At 40.5% G+C, this 16,345-nt stretch overlaps 1 protein-coding gene across 1 annotated transcript; it reads right to left on the reverse strand.

Annotated features, from left to right (window-relative positions):
• Positions 1–12,127: 12,127 nt before the first annotated feature.
• Positions 12,128–12,997, reverse strand: bhlha9 (basic helix-loop-helix family, member a9). Its single transcript, XM_034152467.1, has one exon. It carries the CDS (start codon positions 12,995–12,997, stop codon positions 12,128–12,130), a length of 870 nt encoding a protein of 289 aa, XP_034008358.1.
• Between the last annotated feature and the right edge of the window lie 3,348 nt (positions 12,998–16,345).

Consider the following 16,345-nt stretch of genomic DNA (forward strand, 5'->3'; position numbering starts at 1 on the left):
TCATTGAAGATGACGTCACGGCTCCGCCTACACTGCGTTACTATAGATACTACCCCAGTTCCTAAACTGTAATGGAAATTCGCCATAAAGTGAGCCAGTCCTAACGAGGCCTAGCCATACCGAGCGAGGCCGAGCGAGGCCGTGTAGTGGAAACGCGCCATTAGTCTCTGACCTCACTGTCGAGACGTTAGTGGCCGACTCCGCCTACTAAGGGCTTCTCGGCAACTCTGCAGAATCCTATGGGTGACGTCACGGACACTACGTCCATTTAAATATGCAGTCTAGATTCGGACCCAAGTAGACGGAAGGAATGAGGTATTTGCGGTCTACAATGACAGAGAAGTTTGGCTGTATTCAGCATTGAATCAAAACGCACTAAAGCTTTAGATCTTAATAAGTTTGTGTTTTTTTTGTTATACCATTACTTTGTTGAGAGGGAACATTTCTGTTCATTGACACTAAAAAGACCATTTTTGTTACATTCAAGACTGTGCCTCTGGGTCGTGCATTTGGGTTCTCCAGTTTGTGTCGAGGTCGTGACACCTTTTCAACTACAGCACACCTCTAAAATGGCTTGGCAGAAGAAATGGCTTCATATTTTTTGTGTTGATTTGTTATCGCCACTGTTTTAAAAATGCAATCTCCATGTTTTTGGATATTAATATGGATGAAAATATTTAATAAGTGTAGGAATTGCAGCTGTTGGTCAGTTAAGCACAGTTTATAAGACATGGAAGATAATTGTACATGGGATATGCAATGGAAGACTACATTTGTGGTGGTATGCTCACCCATTAGAAAATATAGCACAAGAAAATACATGTTCTTGATACCGTTCAACAATTAAGAATAAATTGTTCAAATGTATTGTTTGCTGTCTCCCTGCAGTTATTGGTGAGCTTTAAAATTGTGTCAAGAATTTCTGGTAATCTGTAAATTACCAGCATGACATGAAGTATACTATAATAAAGAAATTGTTTTACAGTTACAATACTGATACTGTAACTTAAAATTATAGCATTAAAGTTTCTATTTTACAGTTGAAACACTATTACCGTAAACAAAAATACAGTACTTTTTAAATGGCAGTGTTTTATTTTATAGTTAAAATACTATTACCTTAAACAAAAATACAATGCTTGGTAATTACTGTGTTTTATTTTACAGCTATAACACTACTGCTGTAACAAAAAATAAAGTAATTACATATTACTGTGTTTCATTTGACAGTTTAAACACTATTACCGTAAACACAAATACAGTACTTGGAAGTTACTGTGTTTCAGTAAGTAACTTATCAATTGCTGCCAGTTAAATACTATGAATGTCACGGTACGTTTCTTACAGTGTGCTCAACTGTAGAGTTGCTGCCTTTTCTTTGAGGCCTGACACATCACAAGGTGTTCTGTTCCTTTCTATTCTCTTGCCTCCTGATTTTTCTCCTTTTCACGATGCTGAGGGCCACATTACATTATATATGATTCATCTGTGAGTGTGCTACATCAGAACGTCACTTAAAAGTAGAAGTCTTCAGAGTCATTGACGTGATGCATGTTCAGTATGTTCAGCACTGTATGTTCACATGGAGCTTGGAGCTGCCATTAATGAGCCATATCAACATCTAGAGGGGTTTACTAGCCTAAATGTAGCGTCTTCCATGTTATGAAGGTGGCTGTTTTAGTAGATCGCCATGGCAACAGATGCAGCAGACCCTTCACTATGTAATTGCTTAATACAAGTTTAACTAAATAGTCAGTAGTTCATCTGTGAGCCGTACAGATTCTCAAATGAGTAAATACAGTGGTTCAGTGAGGAGGGTTTTTGTAGGCTGACCTCAAAGTTGGCAGCGCAAGGGCTTTCTGAACAAAAAGTATATGGGATGTTTCTATTTGAAATGTTGCAAGTTTATGCTACGTTTTGTTCAGCAGGATATTCTCCACCTATAAACAGCACGTTGTCTTTTTTGGAACGTAAATGCAATCGTCAGAAGTGCATTTACGAGACATAGACACTATTTGGCAACTGCAGTTTTCTTATGACACATAGAAGCTTCAGATATTCACCACAGGGTATTTAATGACCTATTTTATTTCGTAGAGCAAAACTTGAAAATGTCTTCAGCTTTTTTAACCACAGACCTTATTTCAGGGTTGTAACAACAAACAAGTTCAATCAAACATTGACTTTCAGACAAGGGAACCAGAAGTGTTAAAAATAACTGATTTCCAGTTTTTAGGACTCATTCTCGCACCACTCATCACTTGTAAACATGTTGATCATTACACCGGACGAAGCCGTGCAGTTACAGTCAGTTTTACTGTATGCATCGCATTGCTGCACAATTTATATAAGTTGTGCAGAAATCTGGGAAAGAATATTTAATGTCATTCTTGTTTTTAAGGAGGATAATGTGCATACGTTTTTTCTTTTTATTCCTCCTATATAGTTGTGTTTGGTGTAAATCAATATGACTGAAAATGAACAAGAACATTTGTCCTGGCCTGTAGATATTTTTCACAAATATATATATTTTTTTACAGAAATAATGATATTCTTTTCAATTTAGTTTTTACTCTTACTGAATAATGACTATATCTGCAGGGTTTTCTGGCCATTTGCCTTCGCCGGCTCCAAAGCCTTCTAAAAATGGTGGCACACCTTAACAACTGACTTTATTATTTATGAGTTTGTAATATGATAAAATGTCATAAATCCATAACATCACCACTGTGCATGTTTGTTTGTTTTGCAGCTTATAGAACACAGATTAGAACATTTATAAATGTAATGATATGTATAACAGAAAATATTCAATGAATACATTTCATAGCACTTTATTTGGCCAAAAGCTTTACCCACAATGCAATTTTTAAATGCAAAAACAATAAGTACCCTAATTAGTCTAGAAAAATAAAAGCAAAATAAATGATCTAAATAGTTTATTTATCCTCTGTTTATGCCTTCCCCTTGTGTTGTTAAGTCATTAAAAAGAAATAGAGATAGATTTGACTCCTGGTGACTTGTTTAGTCCCTTTGAGTACTGCACTTGAACACTGTTGAATCTAACAAAGTACACTGTGTACTGGAAATTATTTTGCTGCTTTATAAAGCCTTTCAAAGGGCTGTTGGGGGATTTACCGTGTAATTATGTGTTTGTAATAATTAACGTCAGATATACTAATGTCAAACAATGAATTATGCACATGTATTTGTAGTACGCTGGTAATATAATGTCAGTGTCAGACACTATACATTCCATTTTTATTGTAACCTACATTTTTCTTTTACCCCATCTGACATATTTCAACTTTCAGTTTGTGACAGGAAGTGGCAGAGGTGTGGACTCGAGTCACATGACTTGGACTCGAGTCAGACTCGAGTCACCAATTTGATGACTTTGGACTCGACTTGACAAAATCACAAAACAACATCAGCGACTCGACTTGGACTTGAACACCAATGATTCGGGACTTGACTTGGACTTGAGCCTTCTGACTTGAGGTGACTTGATAATTTAATTCAGGGGTCTCCAACACGCCGATCGCGAGATGCCGCTAGAAGAGCAGACTCCCGTCGGGGAGAGCAGAATCTTCAGCCGCTGCAACTCTTGCTGAGAATCCATGCAGGCAGGGGCGGGACTTTATTTTGCTGAGCCACCATGCGGCCAATCATATGCGAGGACACACTAGGATCATACCATTATGTGAAAGAAGGGTGGGGGGCAGACGCTCCAAAGACAGCAGGTGTAGTGGTACAGGCCAGCTACACAGAGCGACGGGGAGACGGGGAGCCGGATTTAAATGCAAGCACGTCGGAAAAAGTCAAGAAATTTGCGAAAACCGAACAAATAAGCAGCATCTGGCTGCATTTCAATGATATTGGAAAAAAAGAAAAGAAAGCAAAGCTGAGTGCAGGTTTTTTTTTGGTAACCACTCAGGATTTATTGCCAGAGGTGGGAGAAGTTCAGATCTTGTACTTGAGTAACAGTACCAGAGTGTAGGAATACTCGGTTACAATAAAAGATCCTGCATTCAAAATGTTACAAGTAAAAGTACAAAAGTATTAGCATCAAAATATACTTAAAGTACCACCTGCAGAGGGATTTAGATTCAGGTGTTCTTTTCCCCATAGAGACGCCTCGCTGCACATTATCCCTTGCATAAAGATAGGTTGTGGGTCCCTTATAACATGCTGTACACAGTGGAAATAAACATTCTGGTCACCTCAACATCAGGGATCTTGTACATTAAACTCCTTCTGAATCAAACCGTCACGGTAGCCTTACCTTACTGATCCCTCTTACAATAGAAGAAAAACACGTTACTTTACCAGCAGAGAGAAAATAAATTGATTATTAAATTATTAATGTGACTAATAAAGAGCAGTTTGATTATTAAGTATTATTCTGTTGATCGATGTCATTACATTTGTTGAAAAGCACATAAGGACTTGTTTAAGACTCGTTTTGTCAAAGTTTAGGACTTGGACTTGACTTGAACTTTCCCATCCTGACTTGAGACTTGACTTGGACTTGAGCGCAAAGACTTGAGACTTGACTCGGACTTGAGCGCAAAGACTTGAGACTTGACTCGGACTTGCAAAACAATGACTTGGTCCCACCTCTGGGAAGTGGTATAGTGAAAATATTTTATTTTGTATTTACTGTTAAATATCCTTACATGATACTGCTGCTGTGTGCATACATACAGTTGCAGTGTATTAATAATGATAATGAACTCACTGAAAATGTCATGTCTTTATGAAGGAATGTGTTTTTGTCTCTTTGGCTGAATCCATACATTCTCTCCACCAGTCAGTGATTGTCAGTGAAGCCCCGCCCCCTGGTTCTTCACTGATAACACCCAGCAGCTCCACAGTCCTGCCTCCATCTAGTGTTCAGTAGTGAAGCTGCTCTGTGAATCCAACAGATCAATACAACAGGCTGCATCTTGTCTCAAGTGTCAAATGGAAAGGGTGGACATAACACTTCATTTATGTCAAGGATTTGTGCTTTGTACAAATCTGACAAACGATTGAATAAACATCCAATACAAAATACACTGAGATACTACAGTCCGTGAACTCTCTCTATTTGCAGGTTGGCCTGACAGAGAGAATGTTCCAAATCAGTTTTCATTTTTACAAATGTATTAGGACTTCAGAGGGATCAGGCCCTAACACAGAATGTCTAAAAGCTAATTGTAAATGCAACATTCCTTTAATAAACTATCAATGATCTCAAGGGTCACTTTCAGAGGGATCCTAACTAGCCTCTAAAGAAAAAACGTGATTAAAGTGATAAAGTTATTATACTCCAATATATTTGGTAAATGAAAAAATGTGTTTTCCAGGTTTATATATTTACATGCCAATCATACCACTAATATAGACAGGCCAGGAATGACAGAAATTAATACAAGCAGAGTTATTTCCCGAGATCATATCACATACAGTAGATTAGGATCTAAAATGATCAGCAAGATGAAGTCATGTAAACATATGAAAACATTTATGACGACCATCAACCTGTATAAAGGCTACTGCGCAAATACGGCTTTGTTTAAAAACATTTTACGGCTAGTAACACCAAATATTTTTAAAATATAGGGCTAAGCCATGTCAATTTTATGTCCATAATCAGGGCTTTTTGTTTTGAGTTATTTAGTGGGAATGCTGATACAGCATTCCAACTATATGTTATGCTACGGACGAAAAGTTTATTATTATTCCGTCCAATTATTTTGGCCCTCTTCTCCTCCCACATTCAACATCGCAGAAACTCCGTTCAAACATCAAAACGTTCAGCTCGGTCGGGAATCGGGCGCTATTACTTTTATCATTCATAACTTTCATAATTCCAGAGATACATCCCATAATACATCCCATTTTTAACCATTGAAGTCAATGGAGAAATTCTTCAGACTTCAACAAATCTTTATGCGACTTCAACTGCTAACTGTTCATTCATACTTTCACTCAGAAACCTCATTCCAACTTTAAAATGTTACACATCTTTCTGACATTATTCATGTAACACAACTTTTAAATCTGATTCTTACTTTTAGAGATATTAAACATTGTTCAGACCTTGTTAAAGAGGTTTTCTTCAGATTTTAACATTAACTAGAGTGCGTGATGTCACAGCTAGAGGGTAGGAAATCTTGAAATTTCCCTTCATATTTTTTTTTAAAACTGCCATAATTGCCAAACCCTACATTCCTGAGACATACTTTTTCATGAGAAACGTAGGAAAACATCTCGTAGCTTGAAAAATGACAAATAATTAACCAAAATAATTAAACAAAATGCCTCTTGAGGGCATGAAGTGACAAAAACGTTCAACATGTCTTCATTAAAGCCCATTGTAATTTCAGGCAGATATTTCCTCACAGCAGCAGCCGCACACCTTTCTTAAACTGCCAAAAAGGCCACATTATTAACCCGAAAGTACACAAAAATTACACTTCAGATACTCAACTTCCTTGACATGCTTCACGTTTTGAAATTTCACAGATATCTGTTATCGTTCTTCCACAAAACGTTCACATGTAAGAGGTTCATCTCTCATTCAGAACAATGAAACCTTTGATCTTTTCATAGCTCGTTAGCTCAACTACAAACCCCTGTGTAATGGAACACGATGATGTCATCACTCCAACTGACAGCAGTCAGTTCTAACTGTTCATTTCATACTCACACACACACGGGGTGTTTCTCAATCGCGAGTAAAGCTGCTTCAGAGCCACTATTTCAAGCATACTACGTCATCGAGTGCCGCCGAAGTACTGTTCCAATCTCCAGCATACTTGGAAATCTACCGAGCCCGGCGTACTCCGTTTGGAGAAATATTGAGGCTGCACATGAGTAGACTCCCCACAATGCTTTGCGCACGGACCAATTTCCCCAAATCTGTGGCGGAAGATGTAAGGCGGGGCCTCTCATATGACGCACACCTGCACACTTGCTAGCGTGTTCCACACTTCGTTTTCCGAATGCCAGGAAGTATTCTTGACTCGCTTCTGAAGCAAGATGCTCGGCAGACATGTGCTACCAAGCAAGCGTACTCGCGATTGAGAAACTCTCTCTCTCTCTCTCTCTCTGCCACACCGGTCCAGAGCTGTTGGCTCTACGCCAAATCTGAAATCTCACCATATGCCGTTTCCATGGAAACGCATCCCTCGCCATAAAAGACGATGTCGCTATAACTCCTATGAAAATGTTAAAAAGTGCTCAAACTTCACATGTGTGCTAACAGTCCAGCCGTGAAGACATCTACGGGACAGTTTTGAGATTTCTTCAAATGCCGTTGCCATGGCGACAGACCACTCGCCATGAAGCACGATGTCGCTGTACTGTAAGTCCAATGGACACGGTCTGATCGTCCCCCAATCTTCACTTGTATATCACCGGTCCATGCCTCAACAGCTCTACGCCAAATCTGAGATCTCACCATATGCCGTTTCCATGGAACCCTCGCCATAAAACATGATGTCGCTATAACTCCTATGAAAATGTTCAAAAAGTGCTCAAACTTCACATGTGTGCTAACAGTCCAGCCGTGAAGACATCTACGGGACATGCCGTTGCCATGGCAACACAATGCCCGCCATGAAACACGGTTTTCTCATAACTTCAGTGAAAATGCTCCAAATGGCCCAAAACTTCACAGGTTTGGTAACACAACCATCAACGCATCTAAGCGTATTATGGGATGTCATCAAATGCCGTTGGCATGGCGACAGATCATTCGCCATCAAGTTAGTTCAAAAGTTAGCATTTCAAATATTCTGCTGCTTTCCAAGCCTTTTTACTTTCTTTTCTTCACTCATCACACATTCAAGCCCCCAGTGTTCATGTATCATTTCAATCTAAATTATTCACTTTCTTCTTACACATTACTTTTCAGCATAGCAGTTTAGTGTCAGCTTTTCAGCATAAAGCATTCCCACTAGCAATTTCTTCAGGAATTGCATTCTCTAGTTGATCATGCGCTACTACATTTTATAAATGAATATGTTATAACAATGGTGGAATGTAATTAAGTACTTTTACTTGAGTACTGTGCAAGTATAACTTTGAGGTCCTTGTACTTTACTTTAGCATTTGCATTTTATAGTACTTTTCTACTCCCCTTCACTTTGGAAGCCAATATTATACTCTTTACATTTCTACATTCATTTGACAGATTTACTTACAAGTTACTTTTTCAGAAGAATAGAAAATAGAACAAAAAATAAATAAATGAAAAAACTAATGAATATATTACCAGAGGTTGAGATATCTGACAGCAGTTTATCAAGTAAATAAAACTAGCTTCACAATTATTAGCTGTGATCAACACTATAATGCATACATTATCATAATACAGTCATGTATATACGTATATGATTTTGAAATGGCCTATTACGCACATCGAGTACTTTTACTTTTGGTACATTATTTGTCTTTTGATGCCAATATTTTTGTACTTTTCCATGCAGATTTTTGTCTTGTAACAGGGTATTTTTACATTTTAGTATTGCTACTGGTACTTAGGTAAAAATTCTGAGTACTTGTTCCATCTCAATACCCAATACATACTGTAGCACCGTGTCAACCTCATCGCTACAATAAAGTAAAAGTTTCTGAACCTTCCTGATCAGAGTTGCTCTGAGACGTTTCCTAAATCACTCCGATGCCATGACTCCTTGCTAGATTTCTTTCAGGTAATGAGCTAAACGAGAGGATGTTCTGAACAGCTCCTGTCATGTCTCAAACAGGAAATCATAATTCAGGTTTAATATGCCTTTATAAATGTCATGGGCAGAAACAGAGTCTGTACCATCATGCCCTCTGACACCTACGCTGTGTGTGTGTGTGTTTGTGTGTGTGTGTGTGTGTGTGTGTGTGTGTGTGTGTGTGTGTGTGTGTGTGTGTGTGTGTGTGTGTGTGTGTGTGTGTGTGTGTGTGGGTGGGCGTGTGTGTGTGTGTGTGTGTGTGTGTGTGTGTGTGTGTAAAGGGGGTGTATGTAGTATACAGCATCAACATCTACGCCGTGACTCATCCCCATATATCACGCAAACACACCCCTGTGTCTTGGAATCATTGCTCTCATGTTTGCTTGTTTTCTTTTCCATCATCTTGGCGGCGGAGTCTGTCGAGGAGGCCAAACAGTCTGAATAAAAGATGCATCACTGACAGATTCACATGGCGGAGAAGTGAGGTAAACCCTCGGGTGAGTCACAATGCAACAGGAAAGTTGACACGTTAAAGCACTTTATCGACAAAGGTGTTGGATAATGTCATGACTCACAAACTGATTTTGGTAAACAACCAACACATGCACTGTCTTGTTACATTTTACTGTAGGGCTCCAACTAAGTATTATTTTCATTTCTGATTTATTTGTCAGTTATTTCCATTTTGTCTATAAAATATCAGAACATTTTAAAGAATCTTGCGCTTTGCCAAGTAAAGATGTCAAGTAAACAGTCCAAAACCCATGATGTAAGAAAATAAAAGGCATAAAATCCTTATATTTTAAGATTTCTAAACCAAGAAGTGTTTGGTATTTTCTATGAATTGAGGAATTGCTTGTTCAACTAATTGTTTGCTCTCTGTTTCACCATCAAACGTTGACATTAAACATATAGGTGACATTCACTACAAATCTAGGTGGTGATAAAACCTCTTATTTTAATGATCAAATGTATTTTATTCAACAAATTGGACCTCAATCACAATCTTTATGATAAATAAGTTTCAAAACGTATAAATACAAAATAAATGTTTTAGTCAAAGTCATGTACAGGGGCTTAAATAATAACACAATACAAAAAAAACAAAAAGGTAAAGAAAACACACACTAAATGTCATACGTACATGTACAGATCATAATATAATGTACTATAAACCTTTAGTATCAATGATTTATATATTTTTTTGTAATCTGTTAAGAAAATATTCCTTAACTTTGGTTTGAATTGTTAATGAAAATTAATACTTGTTTATTATTGATAACATTTGTGATTGAATGGTTGTTCTACAGAGCTAGATTAAGAGTTGGTTTGCCTAGTTCTGTACTTTGACTTTATTTAAAAGTGTTTTTCTACATTATCAGATTTAATAAAAAAGAATGTATGTCTATTTTGTTAGCAAGTCCCCATTGAAAATATTTCAAACTCTTATCAATCCTCCCATACAGTTGCTTTTCTTTTTCTAAGGAAACAAAGATCCAATCTTTTCTTCTCTGTTGTGGAGTGGGAATGTGTTTCTGTTTATTAAACCAGCGACTAGACACGTGTTCTCAGGAGGATTGCGGTACTATCAGACCACTTTCACTCTGGAGTGTCATGAGGACCCAGACAAGATAACTGGCACTGCAGTGAGAGATGTGTGTGCCAGAAAGGGGGGGGGGGCAGAGACATGCCGTCACTGAGCTGTCAGCCTCACTCGTCTCTCACAGGTGAGTCAAGGTTCTCTAGTGATTCACGTCTGTGAAGAACGAAGTCCCCTCCCCTCCCCTTCCTATTATTTCATTCCTCTCCATTCATCTCTTTGTCCGGATTCCCTTTCCTTCCTGCCTGCTAATTGTTGTCGTTCCACACCATTTATTTCCCCCTGAGCCTGCAGTACTCCTCCCCAGGCTGACTGTTTTCAACAGCGTCTCGGGGGCCCTGCTGGGAGACCTCCAGGAGGTTCAAAACACTCTCACACCCAGTTCCACCTGCGGGCCCGTGGATCCCGACTGGGGATTTCACCGCGCTGATGACGGGGCACACTCTTCCTTCCTGAGCCCACATAAATCTGTCGGTGGGCTCAGACCCACAGTCTAATATTAAAGCTGTTTCCATGACATAGTGCTCAGCAGGGGGGAGGGCAGCTGTTGTTGACTAACATGAGCTGGAACAGGAGGGCGGGAGCTGTGGTTTTACTCTTACCGATGTGCTAACAAAACACTGAGCTATTATTGGGGATGATGTGTCTTGCTGTTGTTAGAAAGCAAAGGTTTTAACCCAATTAGGCGTGTACTGTACTTTAATGCAAGAGGCAGTGCATGCACTTTCCATACCCCTGCATTAGTTATATTCGATTTTTTTAAGCTGATATATCACATAGTCAGTGTTGTCGGCCCATGTTTTTATTTTGCTGTGTGTAAACAGCACCTTTATTCTTCTCCCGGTAAAATGGCAAGAGTGGACTTGTAAGGACATTTTTCAACAGAGTGAAGGACCTCTGTCATCTCAGACTCTGAGAGAGAGGCTACTGACCTTAGGCTATAATCAACACACACACACACACACACACACACACACACACACACACACACACACACACACACACACACACACACACACACACACACACACACACACACACACACACACACACACACACACACACACACACACACACACACACACACACACACACACACACACACACACACACACACATATTTGTAAGGAAAATGTTGTATGTGTTGTTGTAAATCCAATTACTAGCAAACAGTGTTGCTATAAAAAGAGACAGAACAGGAGTCATATAATTAAAACATTTAATTTTGGAGCTTAGAAAAGTATATACAAACTCTTTACAACTTTACGAACATCCATTCATTTTAAACGTATACAGAGTATAAATACAAGAATGTTGGGTTCAAATCGTAGACATCTTACTTGAAAGAAAACATGGTGTAAGTTACATAACAGTGTAGCACACACAGAATGCAAGCTGTCCCATGTGTGTTTGTTTGTCTACTTGTGGCTCTTTAAGGTCATTCTCACTTTTACTTTATTATCACACATTTAGCATCATTTTAAGTTCTTTAGCCTCTGCAGAAGACCAAACAACAATTAACAATCAAACATCTCGAACATAATTCTGTAGGAGAATTATTTACAGTGACACATTCTTTTACATTTTGAAATGCTAGATCAAAACAATGCATACAACATTCTGCAGTCTCATCATGCCATTGCACTAAATCTGTTACTCACATTATGATCACTCTGCTCTAAAATAATATTTTCATTGTAATACTGAGTTGATGCAAGAGAAGGAACAGAAAACGTTTCTCCCTGAGGTCATTGGTCAGTCCGCTGTGTCATCAGCAGTGTTCAGGACTCATGGTTCTGTATAAAGCCCGTTATAGGATTTCAGAACCCAGAGGGAGGATGTGCTCCGGCTCCTGCATGTAGCTCATCTGCCAGGGAAGCCCCAGAGCTGGAGAGGGCTCCACAAAAGTGTCCATGTATTTCTGAGTGCAGGAGCCCCACATGCCCGTCTGGTACCCCAAACCCTCACCCACCTGTGGGTATCGCATAGGGCTGGGCGGATGGTCGTGGGGGCTGCCGCAGTGTCCATATGAGGCATAAAGCTGTCCCTCAGGGGGGTAACAAGGGTAGTGTGGTGACGGGGGACATGATGACGCGGTGTTGTCCATGTACACATGAGGCTCCGTGGGCAGCCGGTGCAGGGGAGGCCCTTGTTGAGGGGGCATCTGGTGAGGGATGGACGAGTGCCAGGGGACGTAACTCTGAGGCTCCAGACGAGGAGCCGGGGCCCGGGTCTGCTCATGCCGAGATGCTCCCATGGCAGCGGGTCCTGCAGACGACCTGTTGCACTCCCGGTGGGCGCAGGGCTTGCTGGGGGGGTTGGAGCTCAGGAACACTGAGAGAGCGGAGATGCGGTTGATGGCCCTCTGCAGGGTGGCGATCTTTGACAGCCGCTTGCCGCTGAGGTCGTGGTTCAGAGTGACGCGCAGGGCATTGAACGCCTGGTTGTAGTCCATGATGCGTTTCCGCTCACGGACGTTGGCGGCCATCCTTCGAGCTTTTGAGCGAACCGGTCGATTACGCTTCTTGGTCTGACCTTCCTCTAGGTCACTAGGGCTGGCAGAGCTCTCGCTGTCTTCGAAAGACTCCTTGGGACTCCCTTCGTCCTCCCCCTCACCCAGCACGCCAAGCTCCAGGTCTTCTTCAGAGAACTCCGATCCTTCAACACTGCTGCAGCTCATTGTGTCAACAACCAGGACAGATCTTCCTGCTTGTATCGTAGCGAGGCGTTTGCAGACGACTTGACACTCTGGCTTGGTGCTCCCTGACTTGTTTTGTGGGGCTGTCGGTATTTGCTTCTGCGCCGACAGCCCAGGTATCCTCCTCCTCTGACTCCTCCGGTGCCTTGTGATTACTTGTACCTTGACAAGACAGGTTGGCCTGCGTTTTGAATGCTCTTGAAGTCACATGGTACAGTCACCTGTGAGGAATGGTGCACTCTCTCTCCCTCTCCAGGTTTATGGGCGCCCTCAAGGCAAATGGCACTGTCACCTCCTCCTCCTACTCTGACTCTCCCTCACATCCCTTACAGGATCGTAGCCTACAGAAGAGTTTCAACACTTCACGTCACTTTTAAACATACGCAAAACATACTCATTATTTGGATAGCAATTTACATCACACTTTTAACACCTTGACTGAGGTTTGATTCCACGATTCCTCCTGTACTCCAGTTACCTGTTTGTACTTGAGACTTTCCATGAGAGTTTTCGAATGTAGTCACTTCATTGAATTTCTGTCATTACAAAGAACTGTATCAGTAAACAATCATTTATTTTTCCGCACAGTACCATGTGTGCTTCTTTTTAACATCATTAGCCATGAAGAGATATTCATCTAAATAGGCGTTACACCAATATTAACTCAGGGCAGTGGCGGCGTCAGGGTATGGCTGGGGTAGGCTACAGCCATACCAAGAAATGGCTTAGCCCCACCTTAGCCCCACCATGAAAAGTAATGCAAATTCAATTAAATAATAAGCAAAATGCTAAATGTTGAGAACACGGATTGCGAAAATATACGGGTCGTGTCCACAGCACACAAACTGATCCTGCTGTAACAACAAGTGCACGTTACTAGAGATGGGCGAGTCCTGATTCATCCGGATCATTAACCCGGATCCTAGAAATGAGCTGGTCATGACGAGTCTCCCCTCTCCATTAACCCGAGTCCTTGAGTCCCACACTTGGTGTGACGTACAAATTAAAACTATAAAGTGCGTCACTCGCTACTCTCTTTATAACATGTAAAATCACATTACAACGTACCCCAGTCCATCTGCCTACCCTTTAGCAAGTATACAGGATAGCTGCCTGCCAGAAGTGATCGTTTGGCTCAGGGGAGGGGACGCGGATCAGTGAAACTTCCTGCAGACTCGTGGGGACTCAGAGGAGCCGACGGCTCCAACAGCAGACTCGCAGATTCGCAGATTCGCAGATTCGCAAATCCTGACTCGCTGCAACACACAGCGGATCAGACTCGTGCGGACTCGGAGCCGTAACCATATAGCAGCAGATCCAGAGATCCAGCAGACTCGTCCGTCATGCACGAGTCCACAGCAGACTCGGATTCGCAAATCCTGACTCACTGTGTGTGCAACACACAGCAGTGCGGACTCGCAGACTCAGATTTGCCAAATCGCAAAATAACCCTTTTTTTTGTGATCAACATTTTTTATTAAAGCAAAATACACTGTGTAGCGGAGGTTAATATAACGTCAGTTTAATAGATAGATAGATAGTACTTTATTGATCCCAAATTGGGAAATTGTTGTTGTTACAGCAGCATAAGGCATTTTACAATAAAACAAAACTACAAAATATGCAAGAATAGAAATAAAAATAAAATAAAATATAAAATATACATGTCGAAATAGAAAATATACATGCAGATATTATATATATATATATATATATATATATACAAATATATATATGTATATTCAAAATATATGGAATAATAATATGCTCGTGAAATGCAACAACTTTTCGGTTTCACCAATAGGATTTCTACGGTCTTGGTGATGCTGACTCATATGACTCAAATGACTCGTATGATCCGGATCTCTTCAATGACTGACTCAGAAGACCCTGAGTCCGTAAAATGATCCGGATTTGCCATCTCTACACGTTACTGATGCAATATGGTTGAGACCATTCGGGCTTATGCTAGAAGAGGGGTGCAAGGAATAGTCTAAGTAGTGGGGGAGTTTTATACACTAAAGGTGTGGAAATTCTCTGGCGTTATAATATCAGCGCGGCCGCGGTCAGATCAAAATGCCTCCGAATGCAATTTGAATAGACCTACAGCCAATCAGAGCAACGCAACGTTGGATCTGCGTCATGCCTTATTGATTGAGATCAATCGAAACCGCCATTCAGTATCCCCATTGGATCTTCAACGTGTACTATCATACGTCACGTTCACAGTGATCCCTTTTTATTTACTTCAAGACAAATGTGCCGTTTTATTTCATACAGTTCCATTTTGATTGAGACAGGGAAATAATCTAAACCTCACGCGTGGCGTTTCACTGTCAAGGGGGGCGATATAGCGTGTATGTAATTACATTGCAAATACTGATTTGCGCACCACCACTGTATGGGTTAGCCCTACCATAGATTACCTAACAAAAATGCTCTGGCGCCGCCACTGACTCAGGGGCATTCATGACAAATTGCACATTTATCCAAATCTGTTAGACACGTTTCCCCTTCTCTCAGGTCTGGGAAGAGTGGAACCCTCTTATCTAGCGCAGGTTAGGTTTTTCCTAGCAATTAGTTGTCTCTGGAGTGGCGATTGTGGCTCTCTCTGCTCAGGTTTAAGGGCCATGTAATTTAGAGTAGCTTCCCTTGGAACATGTCACCATAAATCAGGGCCGAGCAGCACCCGAGGACAAGAGCAGAGAAGGCCCTAGACTTCAAAGAGGGAAACAACAAGGCCAAATATTTTACAATTAGACCCTGCAATTGCTGCTGGTTAGGCTATCGATCTTTCACAACCTTTGGCTAGTGAAGATGTGGTGGTGATTTTGACGAATGATTTTTGAATGACTATTTTAGAAATGGTTTCATATTGATTATAATAAGCGATTTGTTTATTTTAACACTACTGAGTATCATTCATGCTCTGACGTGATATTTGAATGGCCTACAGTACATACCAGTGGAAGAACAAACCACTTAGCACTTTTGTAATGACTGCCACTTATTCACTTTTAGACTCTGAGAGGCAATTATCTTTGTGTATTTTGAGTGAAATGTGTGTTATTTGCGAGTGCCAAACACAAATGTCCATTTTATGTAAATGTAATAGACCAGGGGTTCCCAAACTCTTTCAGCATGAGACCCAAAACAGAAATGTTCTGGTCCTACGGGACCCAAGCTCACAACATGTCATGATTTTCCATAATATCTACATTTATAAACAAAGAATACAACACACCATGAATTTAAAATGTAAATGAAAATATTTATTTAATTATAAAAGTGCATCGCAGCAATCTTTCTCACCATAACAACCTTCCCTTA

The sequence above is a fragment of the Trematomus bernacchii genome, unplaced genomic scaffold (assembly GCF_902827165.1).
Source record: "Trematomus bernacchii unplaced genomic scaffold, fTreBer1.1, whole genome shotgun sequence".
NCBI lineage: Eukaryota > Metazoa > Chordata > Actinopteri > Perciformes > Nototheniidae > Trematomus > Trematomus bernacchii.

Bases quoted from the DNA above. Each gene is read 5' to 3' on its own strand.
- bhlha9 (XM_034152467.1), bottom strand. From the start codon at position 12,997: ATGAGCTGCAGCAGTGTTGAAGGATCGGAGTTCTCTGAAGAAGACCTG.